This window comes from Pipistrellus hanaki (genome assembly GCF_964339955.1).
Source record: "Pipistrellus hanaki genome assembly, chromosome: 1".
Classification (NCBI taxonomy): domain Eukaryota; kingdom Metazoa; phylum Chordata; class Mammalia; order Chiroptera; family Vespertilionidae; genus Pipistrellus; species Pipistrellus hanaki.
In genome coordinates this window covers 116707208-116722993 of record NC_140503.1, presented here as the reverse complement: position 1 = coordinate 116722993, position 15786 = coordinate 116707208, and the positions used below count along the sequence as shown (strand labels likewise).

General features: G+C 37.7%; 1 protein-coding gene and 1 pseudogene across 2 annotated transcripts in view; both read right to left on the bottom strand.

Annotated features, from left to right (window-relative positions):
• Positions 1-15786, bottom strand: part of LOC311620775 (neurofilament light polypeptide-like) — a 1158328-nt pseudogene that overhangs the window by 76926 nt on the left and 1065616 nt on the right. The window lies entirely within an intron of this gene.
• The window catches only part of SEC23A (SEC23 homolog A, COPII coat complex component), a 78826-nt gene continuing 72997 nt past the window's right edge, over positions 9958-15786 (bottom strand). The window contains exons 19-20 of the mRNA XM_084868446.1: positions 13912-13977; positions 9958-11623 (exon numbers count right to left, since the gene is read on the bottom strand). Coding sequence (XP_084724572.1) covers positions 11534-11623; positions 13912-13977 — 156 coding nt within the window. The 3' untranslated portion in view covers positions 9958-11533. The remainder of the gene's footprint in view (positions 11624-13911; positions 13978-15786) is intronic.

The window sequence follows — 15786 nt, the reverse complement described above, 5'->3', positions numbered from 1 at the left end:
TTCAAGAAGAAGGAACACTTCCAAACTCCTTCTATGAAGCCAGCATCACCCTAATACCAAAACCAGATAAAGACAACTCAATGAAAGAGAATTGCAGGTGAATATCCCTCATGAACATAGATGCCAAAATCCTCAACAAAATTCTAGCAAATTGGCTCCAGCAGAACAACAGAAAGATCATACATCATGACCAAGTAGAATTTATTCCAGGAATGCAAGGATGCTATAATATCCACAAATCAATAAACGTGATACATCACATAAACAAATTGAAAGATAAAAATCATAGAGTCATATCAATTGATGCGGAAAAAGCATTTGATAAAATCCAACACCCTTTCCTGATAAAAACTCTCAACATGGTGGGAGTACAAGGATCATACCTCAACATAATAAAAGCTATATATGATAAACCCACAGCCAACATCATACTCAATGGGCAAAAACTAAACCCATTCCCTCTAAGAACAGGAACATGACAGGGATGCCCACTCTCACCACTCCTGTTTGACATAGTACTGAAAGTACTAGCCATTGCAATCAGTCAATAAGAGGAAATAAAAGACCCAAATTGGAAAAGAAGAGTAAGCAGAAGGATGTTTTCCAATTTGGATGTCATTTGTTTCCAGGATGTTATCCTCATTTGCAGATGACATGATACTGTACATAGAAAAACAAAAAATAAAGTATGAGGGATCTCAATACCAGATTTCAAGCTGTATTACAAAGCCACTGTTCTCAAAACAGCCTGTTACTGGCATAAGAACAGACATATAGATCAATGGAATAGAATCAAGAACCCAGATATCAACCCAAATCACCATGCTCAATTAATATTTGACAAAGGAGCCACAAATATACAATGGAGTCAAGGCAGTCTCTTCAATAAATGGTGTTGGAAAAATTGGACAGATACATGCAACAGAATGAAACTTGATCATCAACTTACACCATACACAAAAATAAAATCAAAATGGATACAGGACTTAAACATAAGATGGGAAACCATAAAAATACTAGAGGCATCCACAGGCAGCAAAATCTCAGACATATGCCAAAAGAACTTCTTCACTGATACTGCCCTATGGCAATGGAAGCTAAAGAGAAAATAAACAAATGGGACTACATCAAAATAAAAAGATTTTTTACAGCAAAAGAAACTATCAACAAAACAACAAGAAAGCCCACTGTATGGGAGAACATATTTGCAAATGTTACCACTGATAAAGGTTTAATCTCCAACATCTACGGACAGCTTATACAACTAAATAAAAGGAAGATCAATGATCCAATTAAAAAAATGGGCAATGGACCTAAATAGAATATTTTCAAAAGAAGACAGAAGGAAGGCCAAAAGGCACATGAAAACATGCTCAAAGTCACTAATTATTCGAGAGATGTAAATCAAAATATCAATGCGGTACCATCTCACACCTGTCAGAATGGCCAACATCAACAAATCAACAAACAAATGTTGAGGTTGTGGAGAAAAAGGAACCCACCTGCACTGCTGATGGGAATTCAGACTGGTGCAACCACTGTGGAGAACAGTATGGATTTTCCTCAAAAAACTGAAAATGGAAATCCCATTTGACCCAGTAATCCCACTCCTAGGAATATATCCCAAGAAACTAGAAACACCAATCAGAAATGATATATGCACCCTATGTTCATAGCAGCACAATCTACAATAGCTAGAATTTGGAAACAGCCTCGGTGCCTGTCAGCAGATGATTGGATCAAAAAACTATGGTACATCTACACAATGGAATACTATGCTGCCATAAAAAAGAAGGAATTCTCATCATTTGCAGCAACCTGGATGGAATTGGAGAACATCATGCTGAGTGAAATAAGCCAGTCAATGAAAGAGAAACACTACATGACCTCACTCATTTATGGATAATAAAGAACATTATAAACTGATGAACCAAAAGATAGATATAGAGACAGTAAAGCAACAAGCAGACTGTCAAATTACAGCGAGGAGGGTCGGGAGATCTGGGGGAGATAATAGATCAACCGAAGGACTTGTATACATGCATATAAGTACAACAAATGGACACAAAACTCTGGGGAGGGAGGGTATAAATGGTAGGGGAGGGGAATGGTAAGATATGTACACAGATAATAATTTAATTTAAAAAATTAAAAATAAAATAAAATAGCCGAAGCCGGTTCGGCTCAGTGGTAGAGCTTCGGTCTATGGACTGAAAAGTCCCAGGTTCGATTCTGGTCAAGGGTATGTACCTTGGTTCTGGGCACATCCCCAGTAGGGGGTGTGCAAGAGGCAGCTGGTTGATGTTTCTCTCTCATCGACGTTTCTAGCTCTCTATCTCTCTTTCTTTCGCTCTGTTAAAAATCAATAAAATATATTTTTAAGATAATAATAATAATAATCTCTCACAAAAAAAAGCCCAGGTCTGGATGGCTTCACATGGAAGTTTTACCAAAAATTCAAAGAATTAACACCTATATTCCTCAATCTATTTCAGAAAACCAAGAGGAAGGAACACTTCCAAACTCTTTTTATGTGGCCAGCATTATCCTAATTCCAAACCCAGATAGACACAGCAAAGAAAGAGAATTACAGGCCAATATCATTGATAAACATAGATACTATACTAAAATCCTCAAAAAAAATATTAGCAAATTGCATCCAGCAATATATTAAAAAATATTATACATCATGATCAATTTGGATTTTCCCAGGGATGCAAGGCTGGTATAATATTTGCAAATCAATAAATGGGATACATCACATAAAGAATTTGAAAGACAAAAATCACAGGGTCATATCTGTAGACACAGAAAAAAGATTTGACAAAATCCAACACCCATTTTTGATAAAAACTCTCAGGAAAGTGAGAATAAAGGGAGTATATCTCAGCATAATAAATATATGACAGAGGGCAAAAACTAACACCATTCCCCCTAAAAAGTGAAAAAGACAGAGATGCCCACTTTCACCAATCCTCTTCAACATAGTACTGGAGGTGCTAGCCATAGCGATCAGACAAGAAGAAGAAATAAAAGGCATCCAAAGTGGAAAAGAAGTAAAAATGTCATTATTTGCAGATGACATGATATTGTACAAAGGAAACCCCCAAAGACTCCATCAAAAAACTACTAGACTTAATAAATGGATTCGGTAATGTAGCAGGATAGAAAATTAACACCCAGAAATCTATGACTTTTTATACACCAATAATGAACTCTCACAGAAAGAGAAACTAAAAAAAAAAAAAAAAAAAAAAAAAAAATCCCAGTTACCATTGCAACAAAAACATTAAGATACTTAGGAATGAACCTAACTCGGAGGTAAATACAAGTAAAAAACCTGTACTCAGAAAACTACAAGACATTGAAAGAAGAGATAGAGGAAGACATAAACAAATGGAAGAACATACCATGTTCATGGATTGATAGAATCAATATCATTAAAATGTCCATACTACCCAAGCAATCTATTCATTCTATGCAATTCTCAATAAGATATCAATGACATATTTCCCAGACCTAGAACAAACTCTCCAAAAATTAATCTGGAATTAAAAAAAGACCCCGAATAGCCACAGCAGTCCTGAAACAGAGGAACAAAGTCAGAGGGATCACAATACCAAGATATTAAGCTATATTACCAAGCCAGGGTTCTCAAAACTTCCTGTTACTGGCACAAGAACAGACATATAGACCAATGAAACAGAACAGAGAACCCAAAAATCAACCCAAGCCATTATGCTCAATTAATATTGATAAAGGAGGCAAGAGCATACAATGGAGTCAAGATAGTCAGTTTAATAAATGGTGTTGGGAAATTTGGTCAGATATATGCAAAAAAAAATGAAACTAGATCACCAACTTACACTATCCACAAAAACAAACTCAAAATGGCCAAAGGACTTAAATGTAAGACAGAAAACCATAAAAATTCTACAAGATTCCATAGGCATCAAAATAGCAGACATATGTCATAGCAATATCTTTACAGACACAGCTCTTAGGGCAATCAAGACTAAGGATAAAATAAACAAAAGAGACTACATCAAATAAAAAGCTTCTGCACAGTAAAAGAAACCATTAACAAAATAATAAGAAAGCCCACTGAATGGGACAACATATTTCCAATAAGGGTTTAATCTCCAAAATTTACAGAGAACTCATACAACTTAACAAAAGGAGGATAAATGATCCAATCAAAAAAAATGGGCAAAGGACCTAAATGACAGGTAGCATCTCGCACCTGACCGAATGGCTATCATCAACAAATCAACAAATGACAAGTCCTGTCGAGGATGCAGATAAAAAAGGAACCCTCGTGCACTGCTGATGAGAATGCAGACTGGTGCAGCCTCTGTGGAGAACAGTATGCAGTTTCCTCAAAAAACTAAAAATGCAACTCCCATTTGACCCATTGGTCCTACTTCTAGGAATACATCCCAAGAAACTAAAACTCCAGTCAGAAGGGATATATGTACTTTATGTTCATAGCAGCACAATTTACCATAACTAAGATTTGGAAACATCCTAAATACCCATCAGCAGATGAGTGGATTAAAAAACTGTGGTACATGTTCACAATGGAATACTATACTGCTATAAAAAAAGAAGGAACTTTTACCATTTGCCACAGCATGAATGGAACTGGAGAGTATTATGCTAAGTGAAATAAGCCAGTCAAAAAAAGATTAATATCACATGATCTCATTTTGTTTACCTTTATGAGACAATTCCTTATTTATAATAAGTGCAGGTATTAATCTACCCAAAAAATTACAAAGTGGGTGAGCACAAAGTATAGAAATTCGGATTTCCAACATTACAAATTAAGGAGATTTAAGCATTTCAAATTCAGGAGATTTAGTATTCCATTGTGAACATGTACCACAGGAGCCGAGATTGTGCACCTTTAGAGAAGGCATGTGCTTTGCAGTCTACCACATACTGTGTCCAAATTGCATCTCTCACACCCCTGGTATCCACCTGGCCTCAGTAGGTATTTGCATTTCTATCTCATGAACTGAATGATTCTAAAGACTTTTTGTTATTGTTGAAAGCTACTACTTTAAATTCACATAAATTAAAAATAGATGTGGTAGCTCTGGCTGGGTTTCTCAGTGGGTTGGAGCATCATCCTGTTCAGCAAAAGGTTTCAGGTTCAATTCCCAGTCAGGGAATATTCCCAGGTTTCAGGTTCTAACCCTGGTCCAGTATGTATGGCAACAGATAATGTTTCTCTCTCACATCAATGTTTCTCTAAAAAAAAAAAAAAAAAATCAATAAAAACATATTCTTCAGTGAGGATTATCCTATATAATAAAGAGGTAAGATGCAAATTGACCCTCATGCCCTCGCACAAGATGGCCACTCCCATGTGGTCAAAGATGGCTGCCATAAGATGGCCAACAGGGAGGGTAGTTCTGGCTGATCAGGCCAGCAGGGGAGAGCAGTTAGGGGTGACTGGGCCTGCAGGGGAGAGCAGTTGGGGGTGACCAGGATAGCAGGGGAAGGCAGTTGGGAGCAAGCAGGCTGGCAGAGAAGGGCAGTTGTGGGGAACCAGGACTGCAGGAGAAAGCAGTTGGGGGCATCTGCGACTGAAGGGGAGGGCAGTTTGCAGCAACCGGGCTAGCAGGGTAGGAAAACTGGGGGCAATTGGGCCAGCAGGGGAGTAGTTAGGCGTTGATCAGGCTGGCAGGGAAGTGATTAGGGGGTGATCAGACTGCAGGCAGGCAAGCAGTTAGAAGCCAGCAGCCCCAGATTGAGAGAGGAATGTCCCAGATTAGAGAGGATGCAGGCTTGGCTGAGAAACACTCCCCCCACTAGGGCATGAATTTTGTCTACTGGGCCTCTAGTAGATAAGTACACACAAAAACAAACATATAAACATATATGTTGTAGGGAGCAGAGACAAAGTTCTCTTACAGGATTCTAAATAATTTGTATAGATGCTTCACCTTCAGAAAGGCGACACATACGCCCCTGCTCCTTAAGTACAGGCTATGTAAGTGAACAGGAGTAACTTTACAGTGGAGAGACCCAGCTAGCATTACCTCAGCTGGGTGATCAAGGCCAACTTCAGTAGTGATGTCATGTTTACAGTATGTACAGTCATCCTCCCAAAAAGCTGTAACTCCAATCTAATCATGGGGAAAACATCAGAGAAATTCCAATAGAGGGACATTCTCCAAACACTTGACCAGTACTTCTCAAAACTGCCTAGATAACAGAAAACCAAGACAAGTCTGAGACAAATAACAGCCAAGAAGCATAAGAGACGTAACAAGTAAATGAAATACGGTAGCCTAGATGGGATCCTGGAACTGAAAAAGGTCATCATGTACAAACTAAAAAAATCTGAATAAAATATAGACTTTAGTTAATAACAATGTACTGATATTGGTTCATTAATTATAAAGATGTACCATATTAATGGAAGGCATTCATAGTAAGGGAAACTAGGTGCAAGGTATATGAAAACTTGTACTACCTTTGTAATTTTTCTGTAAATTTGAAACTATTATCAAAAATAGTTTTTTTTATTGTATGAATATATACATACCTATAAAGAATACAGAAGTATCTCAAGGGATCATGGAAGATTTGGACACCAAGGATGAGAAGTCCAGTCAACAGCTGAATCTTTCCTGTATAGCACCACCTTTAGTGTGGCTCAGCTCTGTCCTCTGTCACAGACTCTCAGTCCCACATCTCAAATTCTCCGAGGACTTAAGCCCTTTGCTTCAGTCTGGAGAGGCATCAAGGCCTAAATCATCATTCTGTCCAGGGTTCAGAGGTACAATCACAGTAGGTACACCCATGCCTGTGTACAAGTAACCAGTTTGATAAAAAGGGGAAGAGCTGTGAGCCCCAACAAGTCCTTCTCAGCTGTGAATTGCTAAATAAGATGGTCTAAAGAAGAGGTTTAGCTGAAAAAACCAATATTCTAAAACTTAAAGCCAGAGATTCTCTAACAAAGGAGCACCATTTACATTTGCCATTTCTACATGCTAGGAAAGCTCTCAAGCTGATCATGAAATTGCATGAAGTTGAGGTTTATAAAAATTGTTTTCTGTAAAATTGGTTTAGCCATCAAGTCCTCAGGTCAACTTTCCTAACTTCTACCTACTTCTGGCTAGGAGGCATGGGATAGTTAACCATCTGAGGGCTGCCCCTGCCAGCCCATGCAGTTTGTGCCTTGGCAAAAATTGGGAAGACACTCTCCCTTAAGACACTTCACTTCCATTTGTTAGAAAATGGACACAATGTGCTGCTTTTGTTAGAACAAGACACTTCACTAAAACTTGTCAGGAATGTGTCAGAATAAAATTACTAATGTGTGTGACCATGGTTACCTGTCTACTGCACAAACTGTACAATCACATGCTGCCACTCTGGGTGCCATTGTCTATTATGAGCAAGTGTCCTCTATTTAGAGCCTTGCCAAGCCTGAGCTTACGTTCATGTCTCACTATATACAACCAGAGGCCCGATGCACAAAATTCGTGCAAGGGGCACAGCCCTTGCAGCTACAGTGGTTTGCCTCAGCCCTTGCAGCCCCAGCTTCATCCAGTCGGTCATCCAGAACGACGTCCAGAAGGTTGAATTAGCATAAGCTTTTATTATTCTAGATTAGAGGCCCAGTGCACAAAAGTCGTGCACAGGGTGGGAAGGGAGGGCGTGGGGGAAGGTGTCCCTCAGTCCAGCCTGCACCCTCTTCAATCTGGGACCCCTCGAGCGATGTCCAACTGCCCATTTAGGCCTGATCCCACCAGGCATCTAAATAGGCAGTCGGACATCCCTCTCTCAATACAGGACTGCTAGCTCCCAACTACTCACCTGCCTGCACCCTCTTCAATCTGGGACACCTCAAGGGATGTCTGACTGGTGGGATCAGGCTTAAACATGCAGTCAGACATCCCTCTCTCAATACAGGACTGCTGGCTCTCAACTGCTCACCTGCCTGCCTTCCTGATTGCCCCTAACAGCTTCTGCCTGTCAGCCTGATCACCCCCTAACCACTCCCCTGCCAGCCTGATTGATGCCTAACTGCTCCACTGCCAGCCTGTTTGCCCCCAACTTCCCTCCTCTGCCTATCTGGTCACCCCTAACTGCCCTCCCCTGCAGGCCTGATTGCCTCCAACTGCCCTCCCTTGCAGGCCTGGCGCCTCACAACTGCCCTCCCCCGCTGGCCATCTTGTGTGGCCATTTTGTGTCCACATGGAGGCAGGATCTTTGACCACATAGGGGCAGCCAGCTTGTGTGTTGGAGCTTTGGTCAATCTGCATATTACTCTTTTATTAGATAGGATAGAGACCTGGTGCATGGGTGGGGGCCAGCTGGTTTGCCCTGAAGGGTGACCTGGATCAGTGTGGGGGTTCCTTGGGGTGTGGGGTGGCCTGGGCAAGGGACCTGTGTCAGTTTACAGGCCAGCTACGTGCCCCGACAATCCAAGCGGAGGTCTTGGTATCTGGGATTTATTTATCTTCTATAATTGAAACTTTGTAGCCTGGAGCGGAGGCAGCAGTCATTTCTGTTGGAATTTATCTTCTATAAATGAATTTTTGTAGCCTTAAGAGATCAAAGCAGGCCATGGGTGCAGAAGCTTAGCTTCCTCCATCACAATAGGCAACCCTAGCTTCCTGCTCTCTCGAGCTCTGTGGCTGCTTCCATTTCTGTTGGGATTTATATATCTTCTATAATTGAAACTTTGTAGCCTTAAGTGGAGGCCTGGGCCAGCCAGGGTGTGCGGAAAGCTTGGCTTCCGCCATCACCAGGGAAACCCAAGCCTCCCTCCTGCTCTCTCATCTCCTGCCCCAGCCATCTTGGTTGGGTTAATTTGCATACTCACTCCTGACTGATTGGTGGGCATGGTTTGTGATGTAGCGGAGTGATGGTTAATTTGCATTACTCTTTTATTAGATAGGATTCTCCCAACAACTGGGCATTCCAACTGTCAAGGGTAATCATTATTTTGTTTACCTTGGATTGAAATAAAGAATCCCTATTGGCCTGATCCTATCATTGCAATTCCCTTAACATAACAGTGGGGTAATAACATCCTTTGTATCTACATGTTACAATTGTTAAGTGAGAACATACATCAAAGCACTGTGTGTATAGTTTTGACAAATCATGAGGCCTCCATCAATACTCAGTTCCTCCTTCTCTACTTAAAAATATTACAGGCCCACTATCCCAAGTCAGGAATCTCTGTTGAAAAGACCACAAGGTTATAAAAGAGGACAAAAAAGATCATAGTTATTATAAAATGCTCAGATGCATAGCCCCGCCTTTCTGTGTGCAGGAAGATGGAACAGCATTTACCTGCCATGCTTAAATGAAGCCAAATCTAATTACCATACACCTGTAGTTAGTGTATTCTTCACAAATTATATTGAAAAGTCTATGCTTATGAACAAAAGAAACAATTTCTAAATATAATATGATGCTTTAGAGGTTAATTTCAAAGACATTTTTTTCTTGAAAAATATTTAATTCATTTGTTCCATCAACAGTCTATTTAAAAAGCTAGCAATTTAGTAATAGCTAAAACATATACACAAAAATGATCCAGGGTGATATCTTTCAAATGGTAGCCTAAAAAGATAAAATGATATATTTGTTCATCCTTTTCCCATCACTTTAAAGTAGAGGATAATTTAGGGTAATATATTCTTAAAAGACATAGGTAAGGTCCAGCCAAATTAAATATCTATTATTATCACAGAGTCTTTCCTTAATTCAAAATATGTTAACTTCAAAACACAAATCCTTATAGCAAAAATGAATAAATATTTGGGGAGGGATGACAATGCTCTAAAAGTGATTATGGGGATGGTAATAAAATATTCTCATATCTATTGAACTGTACACTTTAAATGGGTAAGTTGTATAGTGTGTGAATTACATCTTGATAAAGCTATCATTTTTGAAAATGAATGACTTTCATCTACTAATAGACTTTTCTTTTTAAATATATTTTATTGATTTTTTACAGAGAGGAAAGGAGAGGGATAAAGAGTAAGAAACTTCGATCAGCTGCCTCCTGCACACCCCCCACTGGGAATGTGCCTGCAACCAAGGTACTTGCCCCTGACCAGAATCGAACCCGGGACCCTTCAGTCCGCAGGCCGACACTCTATCCACAGAGCCAAATCGGTTTTGGCTACTAATAGACTTTAAATGCTCTACAATTACATTGGGCAACTCAGGCTTTACTAGATTTCAAAATAAGCAAGAAAACAGAGAAAAAGTATATTTTATTGGTATATATGCCTAGCACAATTCAATTCAAATAAAATGGAACAGATTAACTTATTTAATTTAATTAAAACATATAAAGTGTCTGTCTCTTTTAACATCATATAATTGTGTTCATGCAAGCACAATCATCAAAACTGTCCTAACCATGTATCATAGCACCACCTCATTTTTGCAGTACTTGATGTAAGTTCATTGTTAAATATATCTGACTTTAGCAATGTAAACATTAGCTACAAGTAAACTTTAAAAAGTAAAGGTGAATGATACTAATGAATAAATCAAAATAGAACTGAGCATCACATGAGATAATTCAACAAAATATTATATAATACTGTTTCAATAAGAAATTACCACTTAATAAATTTCACAAGATGGAAGGAGAAACAAAAAGTAAAGTGTAAACTTCCAAAATAGTGTTAAAGTACTGAGGGATTTCTAGTAGTGTAAAATTTACCTCAGAAAAACAAAGGGAAAAAACATAGCCATGCAGAGAAAACCAAATTTGTTTTAATAATTACAAGTTATTCTTAGTGTAAAGGCTTTCTAAAATGTACTCTCAAAAAAAGGCTTATTTTCTATCTCCCTTTTTAAAAAATGATGTTTAATCACATAAGTTGGGAATGTGTGGGAACTTCATATTTATTTTTAGATTGGGGATTGTTACAAAAAAAATTTTTGTCTCTATTTTTTCAGATGACCAAAAACATTATATTTTCTTCATGAAAATTACTATATATAGTCAAATAATTTCTAAATAAATCATCATAAAAATAATTTGCCTTAACAGATTAAGTACAGAAATACTGTATACTTAAGTGATGAAAATCACAGAAAAATATTCAATGAACAAGCAAAAATGTCCACATTTATTACTATTGATGATTTTGTTTACTTTTCAGCTAAAATTAAGAAACAAGTTTTCAAAAGTCAGTATAGATATTCAGTGCCACTTGGTCTGCAATATGCAAATGAGTTGTGTCTCTTTTGTACAAAACAAACTCTATTCTTACTCTTCAACATAATTAAGTTATAAAGACCTGTTTTCCAAAACCAGTTATAATACTGTGGCAAGCAAAGTAAGTTTGTTCGTATTGCTCTTATATTCCAGCTTAATCTACAAACGTGAATATTTTAGCGTATGTTGCCTCAAACCATACTAAAACAAGAGTGTAGAGATATCTGTTGATTTCCACAGATTAATTGAAAAGGAAAAAAAAGAAAACTGAAATATTATTTCATCTTCTTAAATGTCTTTAACATGTTTAGCACTTCAAGCAGCACTTGACACAGCAAGTTTCTTCAAATGATCCATGAACACTTGTAAACTAACATCATCTGTGAGAATAGGTGCTCCAGACTCCTAGGAAAAAAGATATTTGCTATTTAAACAGAGTGATGCCATCAAATTTATAAGCAGTGTATAAGCAAATGTTTAAAACAAACAAGTAAATAATTTTAATCACAATAATGCCCCCTTTCCTACTCTGTAATAAAGAATATGACTGGCCTTTGTCCCTAGGTTCCTGAGGGGGGATTCTGTACCTTTGGAATTTCCTAACAGCAGTGTCTTTGTTCTTCAAGAACCCCTCAGATCACACCTGAGTTTATGCTATGAGATGAGAAGACAGGATTGAGGCCAGTCATCAGAAAGACCAACCACGTGATTGGAGTGTTGGGGCTTTAAGACAGGCAGACCTCCAGGGAGGGTGAAGGAGAGGAAGGAAGGTGAAAACCATGGGTTGCAGGGAGTTGAAGATTGGGTTCAATGAGGCACCAATGATTTAATCAATCACACCTATGGAAAGGAGGCACCAAAACAACCTCTGGACACCAAAGCTCAGTGGCGTTTCCTGTCTGACAAACACGTCAATGTGCCGGGAGGGTGTCGCACACTGATCCCATGGAGAAGTGACAGACCTCTGTACCTGGAACCCTTCTAGGCCTTACTCTGTCTCTTCATTTAGCTGATCCTAGTATGTAATCTTTATAATCCTATCAAAAAAAAAAAAGTACTTTCCTATGTTCCATGAGTTGTCCTATCAAATTATTGAACCTAAGGGGAGTCATGGGAACACCCCCTAAACATACACTTAGCTATGTATTTTAACAGAAATGCCAGCTATTAGGAAGCAAACATTTTTAAATAAACTATGCTTATAAGTGTCCAAGTCTTGGACTTTAAAGATTCTACTAGTAAGTTATTCACAAAAGTTAGGGAAAATTCTTAATTTCTATTTGAATGACAACAATATGGACAACCCTGGCAACCCAACACATCAATAATGAATTTTTATGATAGCAAGAAAAAGATTTCCTATATTAATTTTTAGCCAGAAGTTGGACATCCTTAGTGCTGCTGTGGAGGCGAAAGAGACTCCCGCCATGTCCACTGCACTTGCCAGCCATGAACCCAGCTTCTGGCTGAGTGGCACTCCCACTGTGGGAGCACACTGATCACCAGGGGGCAGCTCCTGCATTGAGTATCTGTCTCCAGTGGCCTGTGTGCATCATAGTGACCGGTCATTCGCCTGTCTGGTCAATTTGCATATTAGCCTTTTATTATATGACTTTTTTATACATATTTTCCCCCATCTCAATTCACTCAAACTCTGACCTATTTTTCCTAGTCAACACAAAATATAAGTATAGATTTCCTAAATTATATTTTAGATCTTATTTGAAATTATAAATATAAATGTTCAACCAAATCTTATCAAAAATTTGAAGCTGGTTGATCTCAATCTTTCAAATGCACCCTTTTTCTCTTTAAAATACAACCAAGATTATGCAGGAAGGCTAAGCTTTATGTGATTTAGTATAAGAAGCACTACAGCAAAGCTGCAGCATCTTGTCACAGAAGCAGTGCTGCAGTGGTGCCCTCTGCAGGCCACCCATAGATACTGGGTACTTGTTTTCTGGCAGAAAGAAAACAAAGGTATTAGGATCCATATTTTTAGTAAAATGCCTGGCTACCAAGTTAATTACATAAACTACAGTCATCAATTTAGCTTAGTGATTAAAAATTCAGATTCTAGAGTCAGACTGGCCTACGTTCAAATCTGGACCCTGCCACAATTTAGCTACACGATCTTGGAAAGCTTTAAATTCCTTTTCTAAAGTATAGGATTAATAATACTCACCGCACAGAAGTGTTTTAATAATTTAAAAGGAGCGCATAAAAAGCTCAGCATAGTAATCAAAACGTAACAGTCAGTTCCAAATCATCACTAGGAGGACACATACCTGGGTTGAGGGCTCATACCCAGTGTGGGGCATGCAGGAGGCAGCCAATCAATGATTCTCTCTCATCAATTATGTTTCTTTTCTCACTCCCTCTCCCTTCCTCTCTGAAATCAATAAAAATATATTTAAAAATTAAAATAAATAAATAATCATTTATATCATGTTATACACTTTTTTCCTCAAGGGTGTGGTGCTAAATTTGGAATATGTTCTATCTATTTGATATGGTCACTTCTTTATTTTTTTATGGTGTCACCAAATACCAATTCTATTTTCCACTCTTATTTTTTCATTACTTTTCCAACAAAAATTGTTATCAAATATGGGGGAAAAGCAGTTCTCATGAAAATAACAAACTATAAATACACAAAGAAATAACTTCCAAGATTTGTTATTTACACTTACCTGTCCCCAGGCATACATATTATTATGAGTCTGTGAAGGGTTGACTTTTGAAAGCAGAAAACGGGCCTTGAAAGCAAAGAAGACATAACATTATTTATCAAAAACAGGTTTAGTCAATATTAAGTTGAACAAATATATCATGCCATCTAAAATCAATTTTATTAAAATATAACTTTTAAAAAATAAAATATATTTTGAAATATGTAGGCCACTATACATTACAAATAAATAATAAATGTAACCTCTTCTTTCCAAATCATACATTCATAATAGCAAATAATAAATTATTGAGTCTAAAACTCAGCATATAAAAATTATGTGTGCAACAATTATGACAAAGTCAGTATGAAATTTATTAAACACTTGGTTTGAAACATCAAAGGTTTGACATTCCAAAATATGATAAAAATAAAAATTATAAAAAGAGCCGAAACCGGTTTGGCTCAGTGGATAGAGCGTCAGCCTGCGGACTGAAAGGTCCCAGGTTAGATTCCGGTCAAGGGCATGTACCTTGGTTGCGGGCACATCCCCAGTAGGGGGTGTGCAAGAGGCAGCTGGTTGATGTTTCTCTCTCATAGATGTTTCTAGCTCTCTATCTCTCTCTCTTTCTCTCTGTTTAAAAATCAATAAAATATATATATATATATTTTTTTTTTAAAATGAGAGAACCAGTCATAAATGATTATTTTATATTGGAAAATCACAGGCTGTCACATTTTTTTGAAACTTAGTACGATACAAAATCTTTTTTTCCAATCTATAAGTAAACAGTTTAACACAAGCCAACTGGCTCTACAGTCAGAACATCTAGATTCAAATCCCAACACCTACATTTACTATGTTATCTAGGCCACAAGTAACCTAAGTCCCAATTTTATTATCTGTATAACAGAGATAATAAAAGGACTATTAGAAGGGTCAAATGAGAGATGGTGTGTAAAGTTCTAACTATTAACTTCGCAAATTCTCAATACACAGTAGCTATTATATAAAATGCTAATAATAATTGCTATTATTTCTGAATATAGTAAAATGCTAATAATTGCTATTATTTCTGAAGAATAGTTATTGGTATTTACTACCTACTTTGTAATACTAGGCATTGGAATGCAGAAGAAAAAAAAAAGTATGATCACTGCCTTTAACAAGCAAATGAAACAGACTTTAATTAAACAATTTATAATTTATTACAATTGAAATAAGTACAGTAAAATGTATTTTAATAATGGAAGTTAAGGAGTCCTAGCCTAGACTTCTGAAAGGATCAAAAGGGCCATGTGTATAGGTACATGTTATCTTATTTAATCCTCATGTAACTGTAAAAACCACAAAACCTTTTTTAATACCGTAATTCTTCCCTTTACATGACATTTTCTAGAAAACTAGAATGATAGAATGAGGAAAACAGAAAAACTATGTGACCACAAACTTCATATTCACAGACTGAGTCAGTAAATAACAGCTCTAAGAAAAGTACACTTGCCGAAACCGGTTTGGCTCAGTGGTAGAGCGTCGGTCTGCGGACTGAAAGTCCCGGGTTCGATTCCGGTCAAGGGCATGTACATTGGTTGCGGGCACATCCCGGGTAGGGGGTGTGCAGGAGGCAGCTGGTGGATGTTTCTCTCTCATCGACGTTTCTAGCTCTCTATCTCTCTCCCTTCCTCTCTGTAAAAAATCAATAAAATATATTAAAAATAAATAAATAAATAAATAAATATATTTTTTAAAAAAAAAGAAAAAAAGAAAAGTACACTAAGTTATTTCCCACACTCTCCATGTCTTCTTGATCAACTGGAGCTGGCATACTACCATAACACTATCCTGGCTCTGTTATTGGAGCTAGGCTGGAGGCAGAAATGGGAGAAACTGCCAGCA